Here is a 12648-nt window from a genome sequence, read left to right as displayed (position 1 = left end):
GCGGGCGGGACATCCGGGCCGGGCAGCGGGGCCGGGAAGGGGCCGGGCCGGAAGCGGCGGGGCCGGGCCGGGCCGCGCCGGGCTGGGCCGGGGCAGAGCGGCGGGGCCCGGGCAGCCCGGGGCAGCGGCCGCCGCCATGAAGAAGCAATTCAACCGCATGAAGCAGCTGGCCAACCAGACCGTGGGCAGGTGGGCGGCGGGGCCGGGGCCGGGATGGGGCGGCAGCGGACGGGGCGCGGGGGCTGCGGGGCCGGTCGGGGGCGAAGCCTCGGGGGGAGCCGCGGCCGCTCGGCGGTGAAGGCTCGGTCCGAGCCGGAGCCGCGGCTCTGCTCGCCCGCCCGGGGGTCGCAGCCGCGCCGGGGGTCCCCGTGGGTCCCCGGGGGTCCCCGGGGGTCGCGGGGCCGATCGCGGCGAAGCCTCGCGGGGAGCGGCGGCCGCGGGTGCTGAGGGGTGAAGGCTCGGTCCGAGCCGGGGCCGCGGCTCTGCTCGCCCGCCCGGGGGTCCCGGTGGTCCCGAGCCCTTTCCCGGGCTCCGCGGGGCCGGTCGGGGGTGAAGCCTCGAGGGCACCGGTGAAGGCTCGGTCCGAGCCGCAGCCGGGGCTCTGCTCGCCCGCCCGGGGGTCCCCGGTGGTCCCCGGTGGTCCCGAGCCCCTCCCCGGGCGCTGCTTGTCCGCGCCGCGGCGGCTTTCGTTTCCTCTCTGTTACCGCGGAGGTCCCTGCTCAGCTTCTCGCCTTCTCTCCCGCCTGAGAAGGTTCAGAGTGCCTCTCCAGCACCTCGCTGCCTCCCCAGGGTTTGATTTAACAATCACAGCAGCCCTGTCGCTACAGCAGCCAGCGGTTTCCAGCTGTGGGAGTCTGGAGGGTTTTTAACTGGGTTAGGTAGCGACAAATCCGTGCCCAGACAGGGAAGTGCCCTGCAGCAGCAGCTGGCCTTGAGCTCAGCATGCAAATGTCACCGCACTGCTTCTCTAGCAGAAATCAATGCACAAACTTCCTTCTGCTTTCAGTGGAGATTTCATTGGAAAATCAGTTCTTATGTTGAGAGTGTAAGTTGGAAGTCTGTGCTGGTACTGACGGTATAAAGTTGCTATCTGAGTTTATGTCTTGGTGGTCTCCTTTCCAAGAACTCCCTTAGCAGGGTGATGGTTTTCCTTGGAGCCCACGCAGCCCAGGGCAGGTGTGCCAGCTATAAAAGCCCAAGGAGGAGATTTTTAATGGGTTTGTTTTGCTATTAAAGAGGGAACAACCTCCCAGCCGACCTTGTCCTCTGGTTACCATTTCAGGTGAATCAATGGGGTTTTTATGTCTTTGGGGGGATTATTGGCATTCCCTGTTTGCATGTGTCAGCCGCACAGCTCCAAATCCCCAGCGGAATGTGGAGCAACGCTGAGCAGGATAAACAGCTCGGGGTGCCCTGTGCTGCCAGGGCCAGCTCCGGAGGAATGTGGGCAGCGCTGGGTGTGGGTGGGGAGCTGGCAGTGACCCTTGGCCAGGTGAGGGCTGCGGCGCTGGCTGTGCTGTCTGGGCAGGTTCCTGCCCACACCTGTGCCACGGACTCTGGGCTGCCCTGGGCATGCACGGCGTGGGGGAGGCTGCCTTCACCGAGTGCTGACGCTGCTGTCGCTGCTTTTCATTAAAAACTCTATCAATGGCACCCAGGCATTTGGTTTTGCAGGTTTGATACTCATTAATGGTGACTGTTTCACATTGCTCACCTGCTGCTCACATTTCATGTGCTAGTCAAGCGTTCCTGTAGTCACCAGGGCCTTATTTTGTTTCCCAGGGTAAAACCCCATAGCTGGGGTGGCTTTTAACAGGTTTCACTTCCATATGTCAGGGCTGAGGCTCTCAAATTTAGTTTGAGAAGCACTGCAGGGCTCATGGAAGGCGTGACAGGCATTCAGCAGGATCTCACAGGCAGTCGTTCATGTTCTGTTGAGTTGGTGAACTCATTTGTTAGTTTTGAGCGCTGGGATGGAGCGAGGAGACGAGTCCTGCATCAGGAGAATCCCTGTGGCTGTGTGAGTGCCTGAAGAGGTGATGGCTCAGTGTTCCAGAGCCCTGCAGGGAAGGAGCTGCTCCCAGGAGAAGCAGTTTTGGGAGGTGTTTGGGGTCTCTGCATCCCTGGGGCTGGTCCCTGCTGGCTGCTCCTGGTGCTGGGTTTGGAAGGGGTGGCTCCTCCTGCTCTGCTTTTCCCTCGCTCAGAGGTTCCTGGGCTGTGGGAGAGCAGCCACGTTCCCCTGAGGTCAGCAGGGCTGGGAGACCTGGGGTTGTTGCCTTAATAAAGGCAAATAGTTTATCCTTAAAAAACTTTATAGAGAAAAAAAATACAGCTTCATTTTTTAGTTTATTAAAACACTATAAAACTCATGGTTTGTGAAACTATAATGTAGATAAAAACTAATAAACTTCTGAATCCAAACAAAAAATACCATCTCACACATTTAATCCCAACCCTAACAAAAAAAAGATAAAACTGCACAACTCCACAAGGCTTTGTCTGAGTGAAGGGAGGAATGACACAGCCAGCTTCCAGGGGTCCCATCCTTGGACCCCAAATATCAGACCTGGCATCAGGGAAGTAACACCTTCCTATGGGAAATAAGAAAGGATGGGCAGGAGCTCCATCAACGCCGAGGAATGGCATTTATAAGAAGCCTGTGAGTCCGCAGATAGAATTACATGAATTATGAAATACATGTAGGAAACTAATTAAAGAGGGGATTAGCTCAGTGGAACAGGATTCCACAATAATTAATAGATGTGTTAAATATTTTTCAGCAATTACCTCATGGATGTTCTTGGCTGCCTTAAGTGTTCAGTCTGCTGCTGAGGACTTTATATTTCATATATTGGACAGATTTGTTGTCAGTGCTGCTTGGGAAACCTAAAAATGAGATATCAGAGCTTGGGCAGGGTGACTGAGACACAGCCTGGCACTGGAGGTGGCATCACAGGGTGATCTCAGGGCAGGCTTAGCTGGAGGAGTAACTGGGAGTTGTGGTGTGTGCTGGGGCTCGTGGCATCCTCCAGGCTCTCACACCCAGTCAGGAATTCCCAAAAAGCAGGGCTGGGGCCTGCAGGTGAGCAGAGGCAGGGCTTGCCAGGAAACCATCAGCTGATGATTTCCTGAGCTGAATTAATGCTTTGCCATAAAGTGGCATCTTGCCCACAAGAGGCACAGGGCTGATCACCCAGAGCAACCAGCTCAGAGCTGACTTTATCTTGAGCTACATCCTCAATCCAGCTGCAAACAGCTGGGAAGTTTCAGTTAGGCTGGAAAAGAGTGGAGAGGAAAGGAATAAGTTTAATTCTGAACTTCACGAATTTCAGGTGGCCTGTGATTCCTTAGAGGCCACGTGCTGGGATTGCTTTTCATGGGATTTTTCTCCTAATTCCTCTAAAGCTTCATCTCTGTGGAGGCCCAGGGCCTGGATCCACTGGAACAGCTGGGCACAGAGCAGCTGTGACTGGTTTAGGATCTGCTGTCTCACAGGTTTGAGGTGAGGTTGTTCCTTCCCTTGGGATGCTTCCTGAGCAGATCCTCACTCCAGCAGAGCACCTGAGTGTTAGGCTCAGAAATTTAAATGATATTATTTTTGATGTCAGCAAAGTCATTCTTCACGGATCTACAAGGGCTTGTCTTGGTTTCCATACCCTTTTATAAGTTACAAAGGAGACAGATTTGATTAGAAACTTGGGAATATTCTCCTTTAGAGCTACGGTCATCCCTAATGAAAATAAATGTTGGGAGCTATTGTCATCAAAGCTTTGCACTGATACACTAATAAGCATTTGAACTACATAGCTGAGTAATTTCCATGAGGAATGAGCCCATGGAGAGGTCTGGATCGTGCTGTTTGCTTACAGAGCTCAGGCTGGTAATTAATGACGTTTCAGGCTGTGACAATCTCCACGAGCTGGGCTTCCAGCCTCTGGGGACTGCCTGCTGCTGCTGCTGCCATCAGGTTCTTTCTTCATCCTTTAGGTGCAATCCCTGAGCACCATTCTGATTAAAAATGATTCCAGACAACTGCTGGGGAGGTTTGGGTCTGGTGAAGTCACCCAAGATCAGACAGGTGGATTTTCTTACTGCCTTTGCTGGGAGAGATACTCGATCTGCCCTGGGGCTCCTGCAGTAATTTAAACCAGGGACAGGCAGCTCTGACTAATTAGAAATCTGGAAGAGCCCACAGAGTGCCTCAGAAGGCTCTGGTTTTATGCAAGAGGCTCACTTACTGTAGCTCCTGTGCTCGTTTCCCACTGCTCAAATACAACTCCTTGTGTACAAATAGGTTTTTCCAGGCCCTGTACTCATGGCATTGCTGTGACTCACCAGGAGTTTTGGAACATGGCTTTTAATAGCTCATGTCCTGCATAAAAGTTACTGTGCTGAGCTATATTTAGTGTTTCTTCAAGCCACTTGGCAATGTTCGAGTCTTGAGTTGGAATTGGAGCTATAACGTAATTATTATATTAAAGCAAGTTATGTTAAAATGCCTGATATCGAATTATTGTACAAGGGGGAGCTGCCTGCATTTATCTGTGCATGGAAAACCTGCTGGAAAGCAATAATTTCTAGTAATACTTCATGGAAAATGTGGATGGTCCAAATTATTCCTTTTTTTTCCCTTGCTAAAGCATTATCCATTGATTCTTGTCTTCCCCAGAACTGCTCTGCCTATTATTACTTAAGGGAAGTTGTTCTGCTTCTTCATGTTGTGTTGGTAGTACTTTGAAACTCGCTTTTTCAAGTGTCCAGGGTGGTAAAACAAGAGTGCATCCATCTCTCTCAATACTTCCATCAGTATAACATTAACCCCACAGTGCCATTTAATAGCAAAGAATTTCTTTAATGTTTTTCTGGTTTTGTGTGGGAGGAAAAAATTGAAGATGACCCCAGTACGTGAAAATTTCTGGCTCACCCAAACATCCTTTAATAGAAGTTAAATCTGCTGAGTGTTATTTACTTGCACTACTTGTTGTGTTTGGCAGAGATATTTGAAGAAGTGGTAAACAGGGTTGAAATATTTCATATTTACAGGGAGTTTGCAGGTTGGCATTTGTCTCCATCGGAGTGCTCATGAAAAGAAAAACTCATTTCAGTGTTTATAATCGTTATCTTAAGCATTTCCTGTTTATCTCCGAATGAAGTTCAAGGTCTCTAATTAGGAAATTGAATTAGATCTTTCTGGGTGGCAGCTGAATCCAATGATGGGTTTAAAGGAGTCTGAGTGGATTTAATTAGGGGGGTGCTGTTCCTGAGCAGGGTTTGGGGCTGCAGGTCAGGCCCTGGTGGGAGCAGAGTGTGAGGAATGACAGCCCAGGGCTCACTGCTGGAATGAACATCTGGGGACGGGGCTGTGGGGCAGGGAGCACGGCAGGAGCTGCACTGGGGCTCTGCACTGCCCAAAACTCGGCCCAGTGCAGGGAGAGAGCTCAATTAGCCCAGCAGGCTCAGCAAAGTCTCGGTATCAGCACATTTATCTGTTTCCTGCACCCTTTGGGGATCTGTGACACAATGTAATGGCTTGTGCAGCTTGGGAGATGGATTCTTCTACTGGGACAAACTTCCAATTATAGAAAAACAGCTATTCTGTGTTCAGTTTGGGGCTGTGCTTGTGGCCAGATTTGGCACCCGTGGGGGGGTTTGGGACTGTATTATCACAGTCATAAACCACAGATGATAGAAATCATTCCAGAAATGGATGCTAGAAGTTGGATCCAAGCTGTGGTCTAGACTGGATTTTGTGAGCATGTCTGTTAATCCCATTGATTAATGTCCCCTTCAAAGCAGACTGCTGAAGCCAAAGGAAAAACCACCTGAATGTACTGAAGGTGAGGACTTTGTAGTGAGTTTATTGCAGAGTTCTGTCCAGTCCAGAGCTCAGCATCTGGGGAGACCTGTGAGGCTGAGCTGCTGCTATGCTGAGCTGCTGGATCGCTGTGCTGGAACCCCTGGGAGGACCAGAGCTTCTGGCTGTGAACAGGGAAGAAAAGAACATATTCTGGTCTAGTTCTGGTGTTTCTTTAGGTTTCGTAAAGGCAGTGAGTTTATCAGGATCTTGTAATTCCTCATGGGCCAAGGTGATCTCATGTTTAAAGTCCAGGTCATGAAGAGTGCTGAAGATTAGACACCTCAGAAATTACTTTGTGTTTTTAAGAAACTTCCCTCTTGTACCCTTACAAGGGCAGCACCAGGTTTTAAATCAATGAGTAAGTAGTTGCTCAGCCCTCAGTTTGAAAACCTCATGGCTTGTGATCTGCTTCCAGACCACATGAAACCTGGGAATGCCCTGCCCGGGCTGCCTGGCCTTGCCCATGTCCCGAAGCGGTGACGTGGGCAGGGTGTGATGCCCAGGGATCCCGTGGGTGGCATTTCCCAGCTCCGAGCCAGGGGTGCCATCTGACAGCACCAGGTCTTCCCAGTGTCCCCCCTAGCCTGGGGATGCCATCCCCCCTTGGCCTGTCTCTCCCCATCCTTCTTATCAGCTCTTTCAGGTGCTGGAAGGCCACCCCAAAGCTTCTCTTTCCCAGAGAGAACTAAACAACAAACTAAACTTTGTTTACTTGACTAGTAAATTGTTGTGAATTCCAGTAGCAACCAGCTAAAGCTGCTGTTGAAAAGAAAGAAGTAAGTACATCACTTTGTGTGCCATTTGTGTGTCAGGTGCTGAGTGGGCAGTAGGTAAAATACTTGAGATTTTTGTTGCAGAAAAAGAAATTAAAAGATTCCAAGCTGGGAGATTGGGGTAGTATTAATTGCCTGCTTGCATGCGTGTCCTCTTCTCCTTTGGCTGTGTTCGAGCTGCTGCTTGACGAAGCAGATGAGAGGGCTGATAAAATATTCACAATCCAGACAGACACCGTGGGATCAGCTGGGTCAGCTCGGGCTCCCTGTTCTGCCAGGCTCAGGAGGGTGTGAGGATAAAGGGAGCCTCTGTCTCGGGAAAGCCTGGTCTTCCAGTGCTGTGAAGTGGAGAATAAAGGTCCTCTTTCTGTGCAGGTGACTCCCGGGTGGGTTTAGGTGCAGGCCAGCGGGAAGGGCAGTGCCAAAGCTGGCACACTGTGCCCGTGGCACGGCACAGAACCAGAGCCTGAGTCACCATTCCTGGCTGGAGCTGGCAGTGGGGAGGGATTCTGTCCATGGGTGCATCCAGGCTGGAGCTTTTGGTACCTGACATAGTAGCAGGATAGAGAGGGAAGAGTACACCTGGATCTGCTTCAGTGGCAATGGCTCAGCTGAAGGCTCAGGAGGTGCCTCTTGTCCTCCTGATATTTATTCATACAAAGTAATCCCCACCACGGATGATTCCTTAATTCTGACTTGATCTGATGGGGGTTCTTCAGAGTGAATAATCATAGTATCGGGTTATGCCCAGAGTCAAAATCTTGAAATAGTCATGATTTGATCTGCTGAAATAGCCAGAAGTGATGTAAGAGTCTGCTTCAGCCTGATGCTGTAATGGGATACACTTGGAATTGATGAAGGCAAATGTATTTCTTAGACACTTGCATGTTATTTTAAGGTTATGATAAGGGATCTGTGGCCAGAGCTGCTTGTTAGAGGTCATTGTATTAGCAACGATGAAATGCCACATGACAGGATCTTTCTGGGAAGGGATTAAATGAAAAGTGTCTTTGGGTGTTAGAAATGTTTTCTGATACTCTGCAGAGTTGGTAGGAAGAGAGGAATTGTAACTTAAATGAAGCAGCTCCAATTTTTGGCATTTAGGAGAACCTCCAGCCCGCAGTATTGGGCCTTGTCTGAGGCAGCACTTGTCCTGGCACAGCTCTGACCTGAAACCATGGGAGTTTGATTAAACACCAGTTAAACTGCCTAAGGAAGTCTGATGGCAGTAATTCAGAACCAAGTGCCTTCACAGCAGCTGGTGGTGACACACCAAGTGATTTGGATGGATTACTGTACTAGATTCCTCATTTTTCAGGCTGTTTGAGTGTTGTAGGTACCAGTCGTGAAGGCTAAACTCCATCCTTGGTCTCTTCCAACCCAGACCCTTCCAGGATTCTGTACTGTTGATTAACATTTATTCCTTAGGAGCCAAACAGCCTTGGAAGCGTGGAGCTGGAAGCTGCTGTTCCATGGCTGATCCACGGGACAGTCGGGATGCTTGTGCAACTCCTCCTTCTCACCAGGAAACAGCTCCTCAAGCCTGGGCCAGCTGGGTGAGGTCACCAGCGCTCCTCTCCCGAGGTGGAGCCTCTTTTCCTGGACAGGGATTGTTGTCTGCTGGAGCTGATTGCGCTGCAGCGTGCCAGGGACATCCTGGAGTGGCTGCAGGGAGTGAATCAAAGGGCCAGGATGGCCAAATGGCCTTGGGGGCAGAAGGGTCAACAGAGGAGGAGTTTTTCCTTCTGTCCTGCACATTGTCCTGTGCTCCACATTGCTGCAGTGATTTTTTTGTATACATAACCTCACTGGTGTTTCTCAGGATCCCAGTGATGCTTCCAGAGTGAAATTTAAAATTAATTAAAGGATAAGTGGTAGCTTGTACAGCTGAATAGTGCGCAGATACGGTAGGTCACCGGTGAGAGCTGAAAATGCTGTTGTACACACAGGTAACACATCCTCTATGTTTAAAGCTAAGAAAGCTCCTTTAGCCAGTGACAGGAAAATTAATTTCAAAGGTGGGCCTGTTTTTAGAAGAGAAATTGTCCTGCAGGCAGTTAGAAAAGTCATAGCTGAGATATGGCTGTGGGAAATATAGCAGTTACTCAAATGCGGTCTCATCACATATAAATATCAAGCAATTGTTAGGAAACATCAATCCCCAGATTAAAAATTCTATTTTCTGTAAGAAATGAAGCTGATATTCTCACACAGAGAAATCAGTGTGTGAGCTGAGCTTGCAGCCCCTCTTTGGGTTGAGCATTGAGCTGCTCTGCCCTGCTGCAGAGTGATTTCACACACAGATTAAGTGTTCTGAGCTGCTGGGTTTTGCAGAGCAGAACAGCAAGCTAAAGTAATCCTGCTTTTGTAACAGCAGGTCCAGGCCTGTGTGAAGTGCAGGATCATAAACCTGATTTCCTCAGAAGCAGGGGCTGAGCTGACTTTCATTTTGGAGCGTGGTGGCAGTGGCCTGTGCCAGGCACATTCTTCTCTTTTTCAGGATTTTTCGTAGAGGAGCACAGAAAGAAGAAAGATAAAACAATTTCTATTTCTGCTCCTTGTTTTCCCATGTGGAATGTGTTTGGAGAATTGTTTCCCTGGGGTGTTGCTTGGTTGGATTCTGGTGAGGATTGTTTGAGCCTGGTGGCCAATCCAACCCACCTGGGGCTGGACCCTCCAGAGAGGGCCACGAGTTGTGAGTTAGGAAGAAGTAAGTTTGTAGTTGTAGTATCTCCTTTAAATAGTATATTAATGTGTTATAGTATGGTTATAATACAGAAATCATTCAGCCTTCTGAGCTGGAGTCAGACACCATCATCTCTTCCCCCCAGCTTCACCTGCATTCCCAGCACGTGCTGGGCTGGGCATCAGGCTCTGTGTGCAGGCAGCAGCAGAGCAGGAGCCGTGCCCATCCCCTGGATCCCAGGATGCCAGTCCTGCCAGGCCTGGCCCCTCCTGCAGAACACACCCGAGGGCTCAGCCATGAGTTGTTCATCACGGCGCGCTCAGGAAATCGGCGCAAAGGCTCCCTTGTGAAATCCTGGGCACAGGGAATAATGCCTGTTTGTCCCCAGCTGACTTTATAGAGCTTCAGATCCCCCAACTCCCTTGCAGCCTTTTTGCTGTTATTTCAACGCTTCCAGCTCCTCTTTGCAGCCTGACTTTCTATTCCTGCTTCATTGTTCTGCCTTTTCTGCGTTTCCTTGTTTTGCTTCTGGTGTTGGTTCAGTTTGGTTCCTTCTCCAAGGCTTTCTCTCGCCAGTTTTGTGAGTCCCCAAACTTAAAATAGATCAGGCTGGGCAATACAGTAAGAAAGAGCAGTGTTACCTTTGGTGAAATAATAATTTCTGGACTGGAGTTTTTTGACGCTTAAGCAAGACTGAAGCCATTGAATCCCTGGGTGCCCTATGCCAGGGCCTCACCCGCTTCCCAGGGAAGAACTTATTTTTTAATGCCTAATCTAAACCTATTTGCTGTCAATGTGAAGCCATTCCCCCTTGTCTTGTTGAAGTTAAAAAAAAAAAGGAACCAAATATGCAAAAAACGCCCAGGGTTTTTTCAGCAGTTCAGTGAATTTTGTTCGTTCCTGTAGTGCATATTTTTCTTATTCAGACATGTCTGTCCTGTAAAAAGCTTGTCTGTGGAAAAGGCAGTGCTGCTTCTTGGAGCCCTTTCCAGCAACTGACAATGCAAGACTTCTGGGAAGAGAAATCACAAAGCTTAAAAATGTCTGGAGTCGGTGCACCTGTCCCATGGAGAGGGAATCGAGATCTGTTTGGAAGTTCAGGAGATGGTGGAGGGTGCTTTGGTAGTTTTTTAAATTCCCTTTTCACACGTGGAGCAGTTCTCATGCCAGTAGGTGGTTTGGCAAGGGGACTGCACTCCTTAGCTGTGCCAGCTGCCAAAGGCACAATGGGAATCCCTGAGCCCTCCTGTTATCCTGAGCCTGTTATCTCCTCCTGTTATCTCCGACCTGTGGCTGCATCAGTGCCAGGGGCCCTGCATCGGTGCCCAGAGCTCTGCATCCATGCCCAGAGCTCTGCATTGGTGCCCAGGGCCGTGCCAGCCTGATTCCCAGCTGCCTTCCCGTTGTTCCCATCCTTGGAGCTCGCAGCCCCGGCTCAGAGTGGCAAACCCTTTTCTCCAGGCAGGCATGTCCCTGGAGCTGCTGACAGAGGGGTGCTCCTGCGGGCAGGGAGAGGAGCAGGAGGGCACAGCCACTGTGCCAGCAGCTCTGCCAGCTCGTGTCACCTCCTGGAATGAGATTGGAATGAGATGTGGGCCCCGGGCTGCAGGTCAGAAATTGGTTTAGGCTGATCTTAGGTGGCTGCTGCTGCTGAAAGGGACAGATTTCCCTGTCCCAATGCGGGGACAGATTTCCCTGTCCCAATGCAGAGACAGATTTCCCCGTCCCTCTCTGGGGACAGATTTCCCCGTCCCAGTGCAGGGACAGATTTCCCCGTCCCAATGCAGGGACGGATTTCCCCATCCCAATGCAGGGACAGATTTCCCCATCCCAATACAGGGACAGATTTCCCCATCCCAATACAGGGACAGATTTCCCCCGTCCCAATGCAGGGACAGATTTCCCCCGTCCCTCTCTGGGGACAGATTTCCCCGTCCCTCTCTGGGGACAGATTCCCCCGTCCCAATGCAGGGACAGATTCCCCCGTCCCTCTCCGGGGACAGATTTCCCCGTCCCTCTCCGGGGACAGATTTCCCCGTCCCTCTCCGGGGACAGAGGCTCTGGGAATTGAGTCAGGGGCAGTCCAGCGCTTGCTCCGTGGGTTTGGCACGGGGTGACTGCAGCTGGCACACACCTGGGTGCCCAGGTGAGCAGCCCTGGCAAGCTGCTGGCCCCCAGGCGCTGCAGGATCATTTCTTGCTCCTGGTGCCCAGGTTAAATTTCACCTGGAGCTGCTGCTGTGGCCCAAAGCACAGGAATCCCTGTTCTAGCAGCACCTACTGTTTTGTTGGCACACAGGGGCTGTAAAATGATGCCTGACATTCAGGAATAACAATTCAGGAATTATTTAGGTTGCTTTCTGCTGGACTGTGTCTTATAGCAGAACTGTACCCAGCTAATTTGACATAAATGATTCTGCATAAGTAAGAGGTTGCGGTAACAAGGTTCTCTGCTTGCTTTGGAGAGACCTTGTGTGACAATAAACTTTTAAATGTAAATAAATACCTGGCAGTTAAATATTAAAAGCAGTTACCAAGACGGTGGGGAGTGTGTTTGTGTACCTTTTTTTAAAATGAATTATGTTAATAAACTGACATGTTTGGAAAGCTCAAGTTCTGTAGTAAAGTATAGCGTAAGAGATGTTGATTGTAGTACTTAAGGGGAAAAAAGCAAAGCATAGGAAATCCATCATCATTTGATAAGCTACACCAGAAACTTTAAAAAGTTAGTCTCAGATTCTTTGGGGTTTTTTGGTCACTAATGTATGACAGCTTGTCACAGGACTTTTTTCTTTGGGAGCACAGCATGAGACCAGTGCTGGACTTTAGCAGTTAGAATGTTAATCCCCTGCAGCAGCACTTCGCCTTTCCTTCAGAAGCTATTAATAGTTTCACCAATCAAAGGCACTTTTTCAAAGGAGTCACATTGTTTTGTGCCTGACAGAGGTTTGGGGTTTTTCAAAGTCAAAAAGAATATGGAGGAGTGCATTAATGGCTGTGACTTTGTCCCAGGTATGAAACAGGAGGAAAGCAGTCAGTATTTGATTTGCTGGGGTGATTGGAAGCACTGAATTGTTAATTTTTATTTGTACCCAGAAGTTTACAAGCTGTTGGACTCATCAGGCTGCTCACTGAAGCATCACTTCCTCCTCAAACAAAACTGCTCTAAGTGGGCTTCTACTTTTAGACCACAACTGTATTTTTGCCTGTAGAAAGTTCAGCTTAAGCTCATCTCAGATTTGCAGTGCTGTGGCTCAAAGTGGTCTACCCAGCTTTGCTAGGCTGAAGCCAGCAATGCTTTTGTTGAACTGACAGTATTTGGTGATACTAAAG

The 12648-nt window shown here is 49.8% G+C and overlaps 1 protein-coding gene across 6 annotated transcripts in view; it reads left to right on the top strand.

The window, feature by feature from the left end:
• The first annotated feature begins 31 nt into the window (after nucleotides 1-31).
• The window catches only part of ARHGAP17 (Rho GTPase activating protein 17), a 42512-nt gene continuing 29895 nt past the window's right edge, over nucleotides 32-12648 (top strand). For 5 of the 6 annotated variants that reach the window (XM_030285066.4, XM_030285061.4, XM_030285062.4 and 2 more), the window contains exon 1: nucleotides 32-189. In XM_030285066.4, coding sequence (XP_030140926.4) covers nucleotides 137-189 — 53 coding nt within the window. In that variant the 5' untranslated portion in view covers nucleotides 32-136. The remainder of the gene's footprint in view (nucleotides 190-12648) is intronic. The other variant, XM_072935914.1, reaches the window with a different exon arrangement.

The sequence above is a fragment of the Taeniopygia guttata genome, chromosome 14 (genome assembly GCF_048771995.1).
Source record: "Taeniopygia guttata chromosome 14, bTaeGut7.mat, whole genome shotgun sequence".
Taxonomy (NCBI): domain Eukaryota; kingdom Metazoa; phylum Chordata; class Aves; order Passeriformes; family Estrildidae; genus Taeniopygia; species Taeniopygia guttata.
This window is presented reverse-complemented; position numbering and strand designations above follow the sequence as displayed.